At 31.4% G+C, this 17356-nt stretch overlaps 2 protein-coding genes across 5 annotated transcripts in view; one reads left to right on the plus strand and one right to left on the minus strand.

The window, feature by feature from the left end:
- LOC106064963 (probable global transcription activator SNF2L2) overlaps nucleotides 1-7385 on the plus strand; it is a 19519-nt gene extending 12134 nt beyond the window's left edge. For 2 of the 4 annotated variants that reach the window (XM_056029519.1, XM_056029521.1), the window contains exons 25-31: nucleotides 208-458; nucleotides 956-1061; nucleotides 3524-3625; nucleotides 3816-3984; nucleotides 4078-4133; nucleotides 4245-4334; nucleotides 7009-7385. In XM_056029519.1, coding sequence (XP_055885494.1) covers nucleotides 208-458; nucleotides 956-1061; nucleotides 3524-3625; nucleotides 3816-3984; nucleotides 4078-4133; nucleotides 4245-4334; nucleotides 7009-7086 — 852 coding nt within the window. In that variant the 3' untranslated portion in view covers nucleotides 7087-7385. Of the gene's footprint in view, nucleotides 1-207; nucleotides 459-955; nucleotides 1062-1160; nucleotides 1267-3523; nucleotides 3626-3815; nucleotides 3985-4077; nucleotides 4134-4244; nucleotides 4375-7008 lie in introns of all 4 variants that reach the window. The other 2 variants (XM_013223639.2, XM_056029520.1) reach the window with 2 other exon arrangements.
- LOC106064985 (ribosome biogenesis protein BRX1 homolog) lies at nucleotides 7382-17303 on the minus strand. The gene is made up of 10 exons (XM_013223689.2): nucleotides 17137-17303; nucleotides 14861-14972; nucleotides 12719-12762; nucleotides 11975-12045; nucleotides 11769-11818; nucleotides 11486-11559; nucleotides 10656-10706; nucleotides 9302-9437; nucleotides 7713-7807; nucleotides 7382-7618 (listed from the first exon to the last, which is right to left on the minus strand). Exons 1-10 carry the CDS (start codon nucleotides 17251-17253, stop codon nucleotides 7463-7465), a joined length of 906 nt encoding a protein of 301 aa, XP_013079143.1. The 5' UTR covers nucleotides 17254-17303; the 3' UTR covers nucleotides 7382-7462.
- Between the last annotated feature and the right edge of the window lie 53 nt (nucleotides 17304-17356).

Below are 17356 nucleotides of genomic sequence, written 5' to 3' on the forward strand. Positions count from 1 at the left end.
TATTATTATTATTGACATTATTCATTTCTAATAAATCTGCTTTTTCAAAGATTAGTGATCTAGTTAAATACATTAAAAAATATTTCTATTGAGTAATTTTAATGTTTCACACTCTCTCGTGTATACATCAGTAATAAAAAGTTGAATCAGTCAGCAACAATGCAATTATTAGTATAGTTATTTATTGCAATCTTTTTTTTTTTTTAGGCTATTGAAGATGGAAATTTAGATGAAGTTGTTGAAGAAGTTTCTAAAAAACCAAAGAAACCAAAAAAGCGAAAGTCAGAGGCTGCCACACCAAGTAGCAGTAGAAAAAAACAAATTGACCCACTTGATGATGAGCCTAAAGAAAAAAAGAGGCGTGGCCGTCCACCATTGGAGAAGCAGCTGCCAAATCCCCCAGCCATTACGAAAGTAATGAGGAAACTCTACAACATTGTAGTCAACTATAAAGACAAGTAAGGTTTTAATTCATTAATTTTTAATATAATATCATAGTTATATTTTTAAAATTATTACTACCTGTAGTTGTAATGGCACTCAATATCCATTTTATGACCCAAAATTTGTGCTGTCTTTTTATTGCTTCTTGTTTTTTTTATGTCATCATTCAAGAATATAAGTGCATCATAGTTTATTTTTTATTGAAAAAACTGAAAAATATCTTTAAATCTTTCCTAACAGTATTTATCCTAACATAATGATCTTAAAAACTGACATTTACACAAGCTAAATTGTAATTTACCCCTCCTCCTCTTTGTCATCTAATCTTTTTTTTCCAGTAGTGAATAGCACTTATGTGTAAACAAGCATTGTACATTTACCTTAAAATGTTCTTGGTTGATTTTTTTTTTGTATTAGTGTTTCTATATTTTAGTATAAAATTGCTGTTCCTTCTTTGCCTCATTAGAGACATTGAGGGTATTGGCTATTGATTGATTTTATGTATTTCTAGTGATGGGAGGGTGCTGAGCACAATGTTTATGCGGCTGCCATCACGCAAGGCTGCACCAGAATACTATGAAATCATTCCCAACCCCTTGGACTTCAAGAAAATTAGTGTAAGTTAATGGGAATGCCAGCACAAGCCTTGCTGATCTGGCCCCTCCTCTTTGTCTGACTTGTCTCTGTTTCTTGTAGTGTTGTATTTTATTTTACAGCAATGGTCGGTTACTGAGTAGTATGTTCATGCATCTACCTTCCAAAAAGCTCATGCCAGAATACTACGAAATCATTCAGAATCCTATAGATTTCAAGAAAATTTCTGTAAGTTTCATCAAAGCAAACATATAAAAGCAACAGACATGAAAAACATCAGTATCATCAATTGAATCAGTTCACTTTATTAGTTGCAGTTAGCATTTCTAAGTAATTACAGTCAATTTTACAAGTTGGTGAAAATCATAGCAATTAAGCAACGAAGGTTTAGAAAATTGTACATTCTGGTGGCTACAGTTGTAAGAACAACTTATAGATGATTTGTTACTTTATAGCTTTTCACTGCTTTGATAACAGATTCATGCTATTGATTATTTGAAAAGATTTCTTCTTGAGTTTCAGTAAGTCATTACTATCAATTTCTTTAAAAGGATTTAAATATAATATTGCCCTAATTCTATTAGAAAAAAAAAGAAGAAAATAGACAATGTCAATGGCTGGTTATCAAGTACTTAATGCAACATTTTTTTCTCTGTCCATTTATTGTAAACTCATTTGAATACATGTCATGCAACAAAACATTTGCTATTTATTTGTAGGATTTACACAAAGTATTATTTATTTTTTTCATGTATAATGTAATTAAATATTTTTTTTTAATTCATATTTTTCAACATAAAATTTTTAAGAAAGTAGTAAAGTACAGACTTTGTGATCTATGGGGCAGATGAGGTAAAGGTTATCTGTTTCTATGGCTGATAGTTAACAAGGTGTCGTGTGGTCAGCACAACAACCAACTGCCTTTACTTTCCCCAACTAATGTCAAAAGCCAAGTGCCAAATTAAGTCCCCTAGATAAAGAATGAAAGATGAAAAAATAGCTTATTTTAAGTACAGACTTCAAACATTTTTTTTTTTTTTTTTTGAGAAAAGGTTTTAATTTTCTGAACTATATTAAGCTTTATGAAAAAGAATGTTGAAATGATAGTTCCATTGAAATTTATTTTCTAAATCTCAAAACAGTGTTTATAATTTAGATTACAAAAAAAAAAATAGAAATGTATTTCTATAAAATCTGAACAAAATGAAAGAATTAAAAGTGAGATTTTATTGTAGAGGAAAGAATTACAAAAGTGTATAAATTAAAGTATAATTGCAGACCTGCCTACCGTTACGCAAAATGCGTATTCGTTACGCAAAATCTCCCAAAAATGACAGTCAGTACGCAAATACGCATTTAACCCGTCGCGTTACGCATTTCGTATCCTTTTTTTTCCCCTCTCTTGACTAGCTTACGAGCGGTCACGGAGGTCACGCTAAGCCGTCCTGTTGGGCTGGAGGGGGGGGGGGTAACAGAAAAGGTGGGGGAACACATTGTGTCCAGATCTATACGTTGATTGGTTCTTAATAGCCATTAGATTTAGTCTAGAAATGAAGAACGCAAGAGTGAGGGAGTGGCGGGTTGGTACCAGGTTGGTACCGTCAGTTAGCTGATACAAACGGTGACCAACGTGACTTTTTTTTTTTTTTTTGTAAGTTCATTAGTAGAAATTAATTATGTTGAATCCCTGATTCCCGTATTCATTTGTATAGAAAAAAATATCGAAGTGCTATCGATTCAAAACACATTGAGTGACATTGTAGATATCAAGTCTAGATCTAGATCTGGATTCTAGATCTAGAATCTAGATAACTTGTTATACAGGAATAGATCCACGGCATCTGTAACACTTGAGCCCAGATCTAGAGTAGATTAGTAGATTATATTCATTATAAATTATATAGACATAGATCCAGATCTAGTCTAGATATCATCTCTATTGTATTGTCGTATTGATCTAGATTTAGATTGTAGATCTAATCATGACATCGAGATCTAATATTATATATATATATATATATATATGACAAAATAGTGGATCGCGTAAGTGTTACGCATTCTGGTGCCAAAATACGCATTTTGACCATCAGCGTTACGCATTTGGACTTTTTTTGGTAGGCAGGTCTGTAATTGAAATAAATATGTTAACAAAAAGATATTGATCTCATCTACCCACCCAAATTAACATTTTGAAATCAACAGTGGTATAGTTAATCTAGAGACATGGCAAACAATGCCAATTCTAGGCATTTTCCAAAAACAATTATAAAAAAAGATTTAAACCTATCTTTAAAACTATCCCTTTTAGTTTAGGTTATATAAACTTATAAAATGTACTTAATTGATTATCTATTTGTGTTTACTTATAATTTACATTTGTATTAGATCTAGTATTTTCATAGTCCATTGCTTCATTATTGCTAAAATATTTTATTCCCTGTTCTTATTACTTTTCACATTACTAAACCAAATAATTCTTTTCTAGACCCGTATTTCCACACATCGCTATCGTACTCTGGATGAGCTTGAAGCAGACATTATAGAGCTATGTCAGAATGCTCAAAGTTTCAATATGGAGGGTTCTGTTGTAAGTTGGATTAGTTTACAAGTACCAGTACATGTAAACAAATATTTAGTCAGACAATATTTAATTTTTGTAGAGTACAGACAATATTTAATTTTTGTGTACCATGCATCTTTTTTTTTTCTTCAAGTAAACTTTTTTGACTTGATCCTTACAAATTACTATATAGGTCTGATAAATCTCATCTTAACAGATATATGAAGATTCAATCGTTCTACAATCAGTTTGTACAAATGCTAGGGAGAAACTTGAAAAAGACATGGCTAAAGGCAAACAAGAGGATTCTTCAACAGAAGAAGAAAACAATAGTGAAGAAGATGAGAAAGAAGAAGAAAGTGAAGAAGATTGTGATGATGAAGACAGTAAGTGTTAAATGAGCTATGTATACAATGATGTAATTTCCAGAAACTAGATAATCCCGCTGCATGTTAAAATGAACTGATCAATTTTTGCAGGTCAGGCTCCTCGTTCTAGAAAAAAGAAGGAAGGTGGAGGCAAGAAATCTAAAGAAGTAATTTGTTTACATTTATTTCAATAGTTTTTTTAAATAGTTTTGTTTGTTTGTTTGTTAGCACATGCTCCACTCACCTTTGTAAAAAAAAATCTTTCTCTGCTACCATAGGCTGAAAAACCTCGTAAAAATGCTAAGAGAAGAGCTTCTGTTAAAGTGAGACATCCTATAATAAGTGATGAAGAAAGTGAAGAAGAGAAGGTCTGAGTGTGATCCTTCAAATTTTGGCATTGTATTTGTGGTATGTGCATGCTGTTATAGTAAACCTATTATTAAAGTTATTATTTTTTTTTATTTAAAATGTCAAAAAGAGTAAAAATCTTGGGTAAGAATACATTAAATTATTTTTTTTCGTACTGAATATTGCAGTTTTACCTAAATTTCAAAGTTAATCTGAGTTTTGTTTATTTCAAAATTCTTCGTAAGTTCCGGTAGTAAAAAATTTATAAAATTAGATTATTGAAAACAGTTTTAATGTAGCCATGAAAAATATGATAATTTACTGAAACTGCCATAAAAGAATTGAATAGAACAATACATTAGGTCTACTTATGTGCAGGCAAGCATTATCCATTTCAAGAGAAATGAATGACAACTCAAGTTTCTATGTACAGTTGTTTTGACTCAATAATTAGGTTTCATTCTCTTTTTTAACGAAAATCCATTATTAGTTATGCATGTTTTTAAATAAATGTTTCCCTACTGAAAAGAAAAAAAAGTTGATTCACATATTTGTATTTATCCTTTTGTTGGTAACTGTCTAATTGTGAAACCCATTTTAATGACATGGTCTAAATTGTGCCGATGTGCCAAAAACCTGAACACCCATTTTATAACACACATATGTATACATTTCATACAAAATACACAATAATCTGCAGTACAGTTTCAACATTCTTAATTGATAAACTTAAATATAGATTTTTTTTCTAAGTAAATGTAGTTTCTTTATAAGAAGTTGTGTACAGATGTCTCTTAGAAGATTATGTAATTTTACTTGATGTATTTTAATAGCTTAAAATTTGTGCTAAAAAATCTTCCTTACAAATTTAGATTAACAATAAAATCATTTCAATTGGACCATTTCTATTGTAATTGTGCATCCCTTTAAATATTCAAAATTTTTCATAGTGAAATGGTAAAGTTGGCACTAGAAGTTGCCAAAACTAAATATTTGTCGTGAAATAATGTTAGTTTCCTTAACTAAAAAGAAAGTATTAATGCATTGCAACATTATTAGGTCATTATTGCAGTTTTGTCCCTGGAAAGAAAAGTTTTGTTTTTGTAAAAATTATTTTTAACATATGCATACACACAAAACTTTGAGGAAGCATAAATCAAATCTGACAGATTTCATTTTTAATACAAACTTCAAGGCCATGTTGTATTCTTTCTTTGCATAACAATTTTATGATAAATTCATCACAAATGTTGAAATATTTACATTAAATGTACATTAATTTAAAGTTCTTGAAATTGTTATATTTGTTTTTCTTTACACACTTTTTCATTCTGTAGATGTATTATATGTTGTCATATATTTCACCTTTGTATTGTTATGTTAAGGCAGAGCAATTTTGTTTAATATTGATTTTTTTTACTCAAACAAGTCAGTGCATGTTTTGTCAAATTAGCAGTTGTATAGTAACAAGGTGAACAAAATAAAATTTAGTATGTATCTAATGGTAAAAATACTGTAAACAAATTATTTCAATTTCATTTATTGTTTATTCATTAATTTTTAGATGTTTGCTTATTTTGGGGTGCTGCAAGAATAATACGCCTTGTTCATTTGCCCACTAAACTTTAAGTGCTAACCGTAGGTGCAGATATGATGAAGTCTTTTTTCAAGGTGATTTAAGTATTTCACCCAAAGGCTGACATCATAATCTTTAGTTTGAGAGATCCAAAAGGAAAGAAAAACCATCAAAACCTTAAGGATAGTTAATTTAAGTCAAGAGTTATTTAGAAACTACTGTGTGAAACATTTGACAAGCAATTAATATTTTAACAATTTCTGTGAATTATCTCCTTCTCCCTTGTCAGGTTTTTGGTATGTGTAGTTTGTAACAACAATTTACAAGTCACATATGTTTTTGTCTGGGTCCCTGACAGATCTGTCAGTCTTTCACTCAACTATTAAGAGTAGACACAACAAGCAAACAGTAGAAATAACAAGCAGATGATGCTGACAGTTAAAAATGTAGAATGAGTAGGCTATATATAATGATATGATTATGATTCTGGCATGAAGCATAAAATATGAAATGTACATCTTATTAACGTACATCTTATTAACATCATAAGATGTACATAATAATTACAATGCACTGGCTATGTATTAAAACTAATCATTGCACACCTTGTGGTATCATGCAGATAACCAGAACTTCCACGTCAGTGACTTCTTAGCCCAGACACAACTTAACATGGCTCGCTCTAGCCTTGCCCCTTATAAGACACACAAAAATTGAGCCTGTATTCCTAACTCTATCGGCAAAGATTTCAACACAATAAAGCAAGCAGTTCCAATACTATACTAAAACTATAGACTTATCCTTATGGGGAAGTGTGTGAAACCAGACCATTGCTGAACCTTAGATCACATACAGTACTGTCTACAACTCAAGAAAATGTAAAATCAATTCACCTTTTTTGCCTTAACAAGTGCTGTACACTAAAATACAATTATCAAAGCTCAATTGTGTACTGGTATATATTCCAATTAACTAAACTGAGTATTTGCCACTGAACTTAAGTTAGCAGGCCTAGCAGCGATTAACATCAAGCTGTTCTAAATAGTTCTTTCAAAAAGTTTATTTCATAACATTTGTTATACCTCGCATCCAAAATGTTATTTTCTTTCTCTCTTTAGGATGAAGATGATGATCGGAGACCTTCATCAAGATGCTCTTCAAGATTATCATCTGCCAGCAGCAGTAAAAAACATTAACTTTGCAGAGATTCTAGGACCAATTGAGCTTAGAATGACAATGTACATGAACTTAAGTGTTGTTTTGTGTGTGTACATTACTTGTGTTATATTTTTAGTTGTTTAGTTATTATATATATACTGGTATATATTAGATATGTTGTTACATTATTTGTATTGTGCTTATTAAATACAAATGTAATGTTTCCACATGATTTTCAATGTAAATGAATTTTATATAATACCTTAAAGGCATTTAAAAAGGAGTCCTTTGTTCTTTTAGTTATAACCATTTAAAATAAAACAAAATCTAAGAGGCATTTTTTTGTATTTAATGTGCATTTGTCATTTAAAAATAATAATAATAAAAAAAAAAAAAAAGGTTACAAAAAATGACTCATTTTTTAAAATCACTTTCTGTAATTGTATTAAATACTTCATCTGTTGGGTCCATGTTGTAAGTGATCTCAGGTCTGCGTAATTCTTGAGACACTTTAGCTTCCTGTCTTTGGTTGTATTTGTCAGCTTTCTGTTGACGGAGTGTTCTTCGAAACTGTGGAGTACATTGAATAACAGCAATGAGGATATTATTTAAAAAAAAAAAGATTAAATACAAATCGACCTAAATATCTCTTAATGCCACTTACTTCATTGGGTGATACATAGTAAGGGTTTTGATACAGGGTTGCACCACCAAAGCTGCTGGCAAATATCCGTATTGGATTTAGTACAAACCTAGGTCCTAATAGAGAAACAAAAATATAGAGAGCGACTTATGCCTTTAATGTGATAAGAGAATAGAAGTTTAGTTTTAAAAGATAAAAATTTATCAAGTGAAACCTATGAAGGGTTCTACAGGGAAATTTGTTCTATTAATAACTGGTTAATGGTGATGGGTTCATTTGTTTACTAAAACCTTACAAACTTATAGTTTGAACATCATAAAAAAGTGTATTTTTTCTTTTTAGTTCAATTAAATTCTTTAAAACTTCTTGAACATGTGAAGGTCTTAAGTTTATATCCCCATTTACAAGTTGCAGCTGATGTCTCAGAACCAGCATTATTGGAATCATTAAAAGTGATGACTAAATAACCCCCTTAACTTTGTTGCCATCATTGATGCTGCCAAGAGAAGAGAAGTAAACAAATATAGAAGAATGTTTGCTAGAGATATGGCAACACAAGTTCTATGGAATGCAGTGAGCTGAAGTCCAAAACAGAATGATTGTATTGATGAGATCACTGGCAAAACATTCATTCAGCCTAAAGCACATGTAGGCGCAGTGAATATGTGCAGAGAGAATAGTTGAAATTGGTTTGGATAAAGTTATTAAATGGCTGCCTCTTTACATTGAAACCTGTAGTAACAGCAAAGGTGGTTGATAAAGTGATTGTTACATGGACATGCTGATATCGACCATTATGGAGGTTGAAAGTAAACTTAAAAAACAACAGTGATTCATTTACTTAAAGCTGTATATATATGCCACATTTACTTATAGCTGTATATAGATGCCTATCACTAATACAATGCCCCTAAGGTATTTGACCAAATTCAACACCACTGCTTTTACAACAAGGTACTTTTTTGATATTTTGGAAGTTTTCTTAGGTGGCAATGGTAGTGGTACCAGTATCATGCTATTCAATGTTTTTGAACAAGAAGTTGACTTTTAGAATAAAAAACTTCCAAGAAAAGTGAACAGTAATTATCATTTATATTTGTGTTCCAGAAAACAAGACAACTTGTGTGCTGATAATCAGAAGCAGGTTTCAGAAAACTTAGAGCATCAAATTAATTTAAGTGCAATGGGTATCCAATAAATACTGAGTATGTCATATCTCATTTTATTTTCATGGTGCTGTGGCCTGTGACATGAATGTAGGAAATTTAAATGGCCCTATGCACACAAAAAAAAAATTTACTGCTATATTATAATCAGAAATGTAGACATCTTTAAGATTGTCCTTGATATGAAAACAAAAATATGGTTAGAAAGTCTTCTAAAGAAGACAGAAGCAAAGGATTAGACTGATTTAGTTGTGTAAAGCATGGCTTTGCAAACATCTCTGACACAGACATTATTTTGTATTCATTTTAAGTCTCTCAACACAATAAACTATTGAGGCCCAATGCCACTTAAAATAATGTAAGTATTTCTGAGCAGTTAAATCATATTCTTTAGGTAACATTGCAGTACAAGCTCACAAATTAATTATGATTAAATCATCATACCTATTTCTGCTAGAGATCCATCTTCTGCCAATATCTGATAGTTTCTGAACCAAATACGATTGTCTTGAATCGAAAAAGAAAACACGTGATCAATGAATGGTTGACTCTTGGGATGATGGTTTGGCGTGCCAAATATCTAGGGATATAATATAAAAACAACCATTTGTATATTATATCACAATTGCAGACTGAATTGTGGTAGATATCAATAAAGATATGAGGCATGTTTTAATTAAAAGATGCCAACAACAGATTTAAAAAATGAAGTCCATAATGTGTGTGCTTTTATCAAAGTATGATGAAGCTTTTTTTGACATTACTTTTTAATACATCTTATTGTTCCCTTTTTGATTCAGTAACAAACAAAAATAATTATAACTTTTAGAAAAATATAATTACAAATTTTACAGCTAGTTCATGGCAGATAACTGAAAGATACATTCAAAGTTCAAACAGGAGTAAGGTAAGGCTGCTTACTCCCTCCCTTTCTGTTCTTCCTGGCCATAGATTGGATCATGGAGATATCAACAGGCCAGAAATGAAACAGTATACAGTGGACACTTTAGAAGCAGTTGGACAAACTCAACTTTGGAATCTGGCTCTTTTCACTCGCACACAACAGCAGAAGCAAGAAAAGATAAGCAAAGTTGTGGACAACTCAGCTGGACTGGGTCTTATCATAAACAACAAGATGTTCAAAATCAGAGTGTTCAATAACACACCAAGGAAAGATGCTGGAAGAGGTGAAAAGCTTCACCAATCTAGACAGTGTCCTGGACAACCATGGAGGAACAGATGCAAATGTCAAAACCTCCATTGGTTAAGCTCAAGCAGCCTTCCAATCAGATGAAGAACAATGAGGATTCAGCAAAATAAATACCACCACTAATATCAAGCTCTTTAACACCATTGTGAAGCCAATACTACTCTATGGAGCAGAAACCTGGAGAACCACTGTCACCACCATGAAGAAAATACAGGTATTTATTAATACCTGCCTCAGGAAGATTCACATACTGCAGGACAGACAAGACTACTAAATAGGAATTGTAGCAAAGAACAAAGCAGCAGCCAATTGAAGAAGAAGATATCTTTCTGTGGATGAGTAAGTCAGAATAAGCCACACACTTTGTAAGCCTGCATCCAGCAATCACAAGATAAACCCTGAAACCTTCAAGAAAAAGGAATGGACCCAGAAAAACATGGTACCACGATTTGGCTGCAGATCCCAAGTAAGATGTGGGGACAGTTGGAGAGACTTGACAAGAACTGAGATGCCTGGGGAAAGCATGTTCGTAGCCATATGGGACCAAAGGCAGGGATGAAAAAGAAAGAGAAGCATCAAATATTTTACCTGTACAAATAATTCTTTCAACAACATCCAGTGAGGTTCAGAATTAAAAGCCTGAAACATAAACATATATTCAGAAATTATTGTAAAGTGTTTCATTTAAACATAAAAAAAAACAATATTTGTCAATACTAAAAGTCAACACTCTACATGAAAACAAACAATAACTATAGTTTCACTCATTATTAAGTATAAATGTGTAAATTTCATGTCATTGAAAAGAAATAATGATACAGGAACAAAGACAATAAAATAATAACTTGAACTAGTTGAAAGAATCAAATATATTTAATAAAATCAAATGATTCAAATACCCTTTATAATCATAAGCAATGGTCAGATTTCCTGAAAAAATAATTGTTTTCTTTAATAATGCTTTTCTTCTTCTTTTTTTAAAACAGTTTTGGAGATTTCTATTGAATCTAGCATTATTTTTTTTTTCTGCCTTCTTTCTATTTTGAGCAGAGAAAAGATAAAAGGTTTGATAATATTTTGTACCAGTATATCATTCCTATTTATTGTTCTTTATATATATATATATATATATATATATATATATATATATATATATATATATATATATATATATATATATATATATATATATATGTAAAAAAAATGTTAATACCCCACAACGTAATCCCATTTCTTTAAAATTACATACAGCCCTGCCTACATAAGTCCAAATATGTGTTCTGGGACATCAATGTGTATTACTTGCCAATCAACTATTTTCTAAAACTTAATCATAGCAACATTAATAATTGAAATTTATCAGAGAATCTATATGTGGCCTGTGGGTTAAGGTTGGTTGGTTAGTTTTTCTTTTCTACCTTATCAAAAGACAACAATGGTCGAGATCCCTTCAAGCAATTTCCTGTTAACTTCAATTCACTCATCGTGTGAACTATTGAAATAAAAATAAGTATTATTAAAACCCTGAAATGGATAATTACACTTTTTTAATAATTACATACAGCTTTATTTATTCACAATTAAAGTATTTCAATTCTATTCCTGACTAGTGGTAAATCATTTTTTTTGGTCTTCATCCCAATTATACAATTTAATGATTAAGCTATTACAATGTTTAATAAGAAGCTAAACACCACTTACTATTTTCTACAAGAAATTTTGCAGATGGACCTTTTGGAACATTTGATGCCCTGAAAATTAATTTGTAAACATTGAACATTTTAGCGTTCTGGAAAATGTATGCAATTTCTGATTGATATAATTATAATGCTATTTTGTAAGCACTTTTATTGACCACACAGACAGTGAATGTCATTAATCAGAAGGTTATATTTCTAATTGCTTACCATAAATATACATCTTGTTTCTTTTTGCCTTCAAAATATAAACACTTGTTGCAATTTTTCATTTCACAAATCTAACAAAATAGAAAACAAAACTTAAAATAAAAAAAATAAATCTAATATTAAGTGTAACTGTATCAATTAGTTTGGATCAGTCATGCAATTAAATTTGTTATAGATCTAGTCTAACGATAATAAATCTGTGCAATTAGAAATATTTTACTAATTGTTTTTGTTTAGATTTCTCAATATGCCATGATCCTATCATTGTCTGGACCAGTTGGAAAGAGGTAGTTGAAGAGGGGTGGCGGAGAGAAAGAAGGGAGTATCTGCACGATCACTTATTAAATGTATTTATAAAAGAAAAAAGTGAGTGACCTGAATTTGAACAATGGCTTAGGCCTTCTCAGGCCAATATGGTAACCACTGTACCAGGGAACTCCGTATGAAAATAGGTTTTATATTTATTTACAAACTTTAAGCAATAAAGGGGACTAATTCAATTTATCAGTCAAATAAAATTTCTTTCCCTTGTTCGAGATAGCAAACAAAATAATTAATGACCAATAGTTGTTTTTTTTAATTGATTCTTGTGTTGTCAGGTGGGAGAAATAACATACAAGCTTTTTATCAGACAGACAGAGTGAGTTGATATAAGCTTTGTACAAAAGAAAGATATCTAGTAAGTAAAAAGAAATGATACTTCACTTTAGAAGAAATGAAACAATTACTGAAATGAATAATTACCTCATTGATAATAAATAGTTTGTCTTTCCTATCCATTTTGGGCTCTAGAAAAAGAAATTAAAAATGATCAATTTATTTATATCCATATTTAAATAATTGAAACATACATTTCAGAAAATATTTCACTTTAAAGAAATTTGATCAAAGCAAATATATAAGCAAAGATTATTGCTAGTAGGCTGTTATAGCACAAAGCATATTAAAGGAATATATAATATATATATATATATTAGGGGTGCACCAGATAGCCGCTCCAGCTTCGGCCGAATATTCAGCTACAGCCGAATAGTTGGCCGGATAGTAACAACTACACTGTAGTAACTATATTTCTATTAATATTGTTAGGTGCCTTGGCGCTAAGTCTTTTCCAGAAACGTCAAACACTTAAATAACGAAACAATGCAGGCAAAAGGCAAACAATATAAGGGTGGTTGACGCTGATAAACAATGTTGAACAAGAAGTTTGATCTTTAATGAAGGGAACAGCTGAATGTTGTCAAACAAAATCTCTACATCAATAAAAACCCGCTAATATTCATAAAGTGGACATGATTCAATAATGTCAGTTCTAACATATCCGTACATTAACGTTTATGTTTCAAATAAAAGAATATATGCTTTTAAAACTATGACTATGCACCATCGTTTAGTACAAAGACAAGGTGTGTTCATCTAAATAGAAATAAAGCTTAACATTTTAAATTTGCATTACATACATAGCAGTGATGGCTGGCACATTTTAAAATTTTGTATTGACCTTTGAGTGGGCTAGTTAACGTGTAATATTCCTTAACTATGTCATGCCGACCAGACATATATCTAGATGTGTGGGTATATCTTCTCCAGAGCTAGAGATGAACGACCCCCACAATCTTTTGTTTGTTTAGTCCATAACATTGAGTTCATAGATAGACAGGTGACCACATTATGCCAGATGTCAACATGTTGACACTGTCTAGAGGTCACACCTTATGATGGAACTGAGTTTGTTTGCTTGGAGAAGAATCTTTATTAAGGGATGGGGGCTGGACTTCAAGACACACCTCTACACAGGTAACAAATCTCTTTTCCTAACATGTTAACTTGAATATTACGCCCACCTTAATGTCTTGATTTGATGACAATATTCTTAATAATTTGAGAGTGTCAAGTAACCCCTTCTTCTTCTTCATCGTTCTCATTGTTATGTTGGAGTGTAACCCCTTCTTATTACTGATTTTTTAACTTACGATGCATACTTAGCCACTGTGTATCAGGCCAGGACAACTTTTTACACCCAAAGGCTTAATTCTGTGCTTTTTTATTACAGAACAATGATAAAGTTAGTAGGCCTAATAATTAAGGAAGATGTTTCTTACACAATTTGCAAAATAAAACATCTACATGCTTAACTGACCACTATTGCATATGCTCGAGAAAAAAAAAACATGTGGTGGTCAACACCATCAGGTCATCAACTATACACACTACACCAGGACTACATTATATGTAGGCCCACTACATCTATCTGACCAGGTTGTTAAAATCTGTCGAGGTTTCTTCTCTATTTGCTTTTCCTAATGCTCTTAGATCTATAGAACTGTAGATTTAAACATAGATCTCCATAATAGATATATATTATATAATGTCAATACATTTCTTGATTAGAACAGGTGTTTTTTTTCCCCTACACTTTTTATAAAACTGACTTTAATATCATACAGAAATTCTTGCTGAATCTTAGGCACTCAACAATCACAACTCAACTCAAGCTCTCTAAATAGGTAGCCAAGGAGTTAATGCAACTCAAGTCACACAGTGAAACAATCCTTCATTCACATTTTAATTTTATTTCAAAAAAAAAAAGTATTTCCTATTTTGGTCATTTCTACAAATAAATAATTTATAAACAATCTAAATACACACTTACAATTCAATATATATAAAAAATTAAGAGTCAATCTAGAAAAAGATTGATTTTCAAATGAGAGAATAGTAAAGAGTTATGAGCACAATAGCATATATAATTTTAAATATCCTGTATGTTACTTTCAATGCTTATATGTTCAGCTTTAACATCTACATGTTTGGACTATAAAATACACAGTTTCATTTGTGAATGTGGACATCTCATTAAAAAATAAAAAAAAAACTAGACTTCACCTGCTTTAGAATGTGGCATCATTGTTCGCAAATCATTCATAAGATGTCTGGTTCTAAAAGATATACCACGTGATGAGAAGACAAGAACTCTCTGCTTGTTTTTCCATTTTGTCTAAAATAAATTTTAAGAATAATAATTCTAAACATCCTTTACTTAACATGCATACATCCATTGGTCAACTTGAACATTATATTTTCCCTTCTGGTCTAGCTTGAACTAAAGAAACGTTGCACCAAATGTATTATTTATTGTACAACAAGAAGAATAGTCTATAACCATATCAAAACAAAGCATAGATCTATTGGATAAAAATAATGTGAGGGTTTTATATGGGAGACAAGTGAGAGATGTTTCATAATATTCATATGGATATTTTATTCTAGAAATTTATTTATAGAGACGTTATACAGACGTTATTTAAAAAAAGAAGATGATTATCTAATCTAGATCTAGAAGTCTAGATCCAGATCTATATCATATGATTATCTAGGTGTGTTATCTTGTATTTTGGTCTAGATGTAGAAATAAACTAGTAGAGATTATTCTAGATCTAACTATTTACTGTTTTCTTTGTAAAATGTTTTACAATACATGTTTTTGGACATTCCTACAGAGTTGAAGATAATTAACACTATTTACAGTCTAGTCCAAAACTCCAGCAGGACACACGACATTTGAATTGATGGCAGCGGGCAGGGTTCAAACCTTCCACCATCCATACCATCAAAACTCATACCAATGCCACAGTAGCCACACAACCAGGCAGCTGAGGCTGAGCCCTACCTTATTAGTAGACTAGTACGGTTAACTAATCGTGACTAACGCAGATTATACATGGTAATTTCCCTCTTCCGGACAAGTTAAGCGCTGCTCAAACATCTATAAACTCTTCATCCATTTGTCAATAAAAATAGCTATATTGTTTCATTACGCTACACATAGTTAGTAAAATATGATGTTGAAGAGGGTCAGGTCAATGAGGTCCAGCGCTAACATTAACGAACACCATTCCCCGCTCTGTACGCTAACGAACACTGTCTGTACACTAACGAACACCTCTTAGTCATTGCATTTTAAAATAATATTATATTCATTTTTTTAAATTTTATTATCAATTTCTTATTAAACCAACTCAAGACGACAGATTAGTGTCACTTTTCCCTCTTTTAATTGCTCCCTTCTCTGCTAAACCCTCAACTTTACAAAGGGCCATATACTGTGAACTTCCTAGATCTAGTTGACCCAACAAAAAAAAAAACTGTGCGACCCTGCGCGTCTAGTCCGCTCACTCCACTTAGTGAATGTGACCTAATTTGGTACCTGATTGATCAATAATTGTCCCTCCAGCTACTTTTTTTTTTCTGGTACTGTGTTGATGATATGCTAGGTATATAATTTGAGCGACAAGGAGTGAAAAAAAAGAGAGAGAGAGAGAGCACGATTGTGCCACTCATGAAAACATTTTTTTTTTCATTATTCACATTATACCCAACTCTACCCCTCATCAGCACTATGTTATCCCCTTTCTTTTTACTCATTCACATCACACTTGTTTAACATCTAAAACAAAAGCAAAATTAAGTAAGAAAATGTTAGACTTAAGACCTATACAAAATAAATCTAAGAAATCTTCATTTCCCGGCATTGAGTTACATCCCTCTGATATGCATTCTCAACATTAAAATAGGGTTCGTTAGTGTCATTGATTGAGACAAACGAATATAATCATGAAACACTCCATATAATATTTACAGTTTACACATAGTATGACATAGACTATGACGTTGTGTTTTTAGGTCTATTTAGAAGCATTTAGTTAGATAGTTCATGTTTAGCTGATACTTAAATTTCTAAAAAAAATCTCCATCTTCACCCCGGACCTACCCTCCTTCTGTCCTAGAAGAAAAAAAATGGCATCGTCCCGTGTAAAACTACTAAAACCCTTGTTTTTCAAATTTCAGAGTAAACGAAACTAAATGACAAATGTGTCTGAACTATAAAGAAATGAAGTATAAATAAAAACACTAGAAGTTTCGTCATAGTCATCAAAATAGAGGCTCATTTTAATAAAGATTGTGGGGTGTTCGTTAATGTCAGAAAATAGGGGGTGTTCGGAAGAGGGAAATTACTGAGTCAATATTTTTATTTTTAGATGAGATTCAGAATTCATTGCTTTTTCATTTTCACACAAGTTTTTGTAACTTTTTTTTAAAATTAAAAAAAAAAGAAAGTAGGATGTCATAGTCATAACTAGAATCTAGATCAATATAAATACTTGTCGTTCTACTGGTGCGTCCGACTGTACAACTGGTTGCAAAATCACATCTTTCTTTTGCTTCTTTGGTTTCAGACCACTTGATGAATTATCCGTAATTTGTTTGCGCTTGGCCATGCTTTGGCTTTGGTTTGTAACACAATTGTCAACAATCCTAATTTTAGTATTTTTACCGGAAGTATGTTAAAAAAGCGAAATTTCGTACACATAAACAAATCAA

This window comes from Biomphalaria glabrata, chromosome 5 (genome assembly GCF_947242115.1).
Source record: "Biomphalaria glabrata chromosome 5, xgBioGlab47.1, whole genome shotgun sequence".
Lineage (NCBI taxonomy): Eukaryota > Metazoa > Mollusca > Gastropoda > Planorbidae > Biomphalaria > Biomphalaria glabrata.

Excerpts from the sequence above, each read along its gene's own strand:
- LOC106064985 (XM_013223689.2), bottom strand. The coding sequence starts at position 17,253 with ATGGCCAAGCGCAAACAAATTACGGATAATTCATCAAGTGGTCTGAAA. Across the intron at positions 11,560-11,768 it reads AAAATTTCTTGTAGAAAATA|TTCACACGATGAGTGAATTG; the intron begins GTAAGTGGTGTT and ends TTATTTCAATAG. Across the intron at positions 7,619-7,712 it reads ACTATGTATCACCCAATGAA|TTTCGAAGAACACTCCGTCA; the intron begins GTAAGTGGCATT and ends TGTACTCCACAG.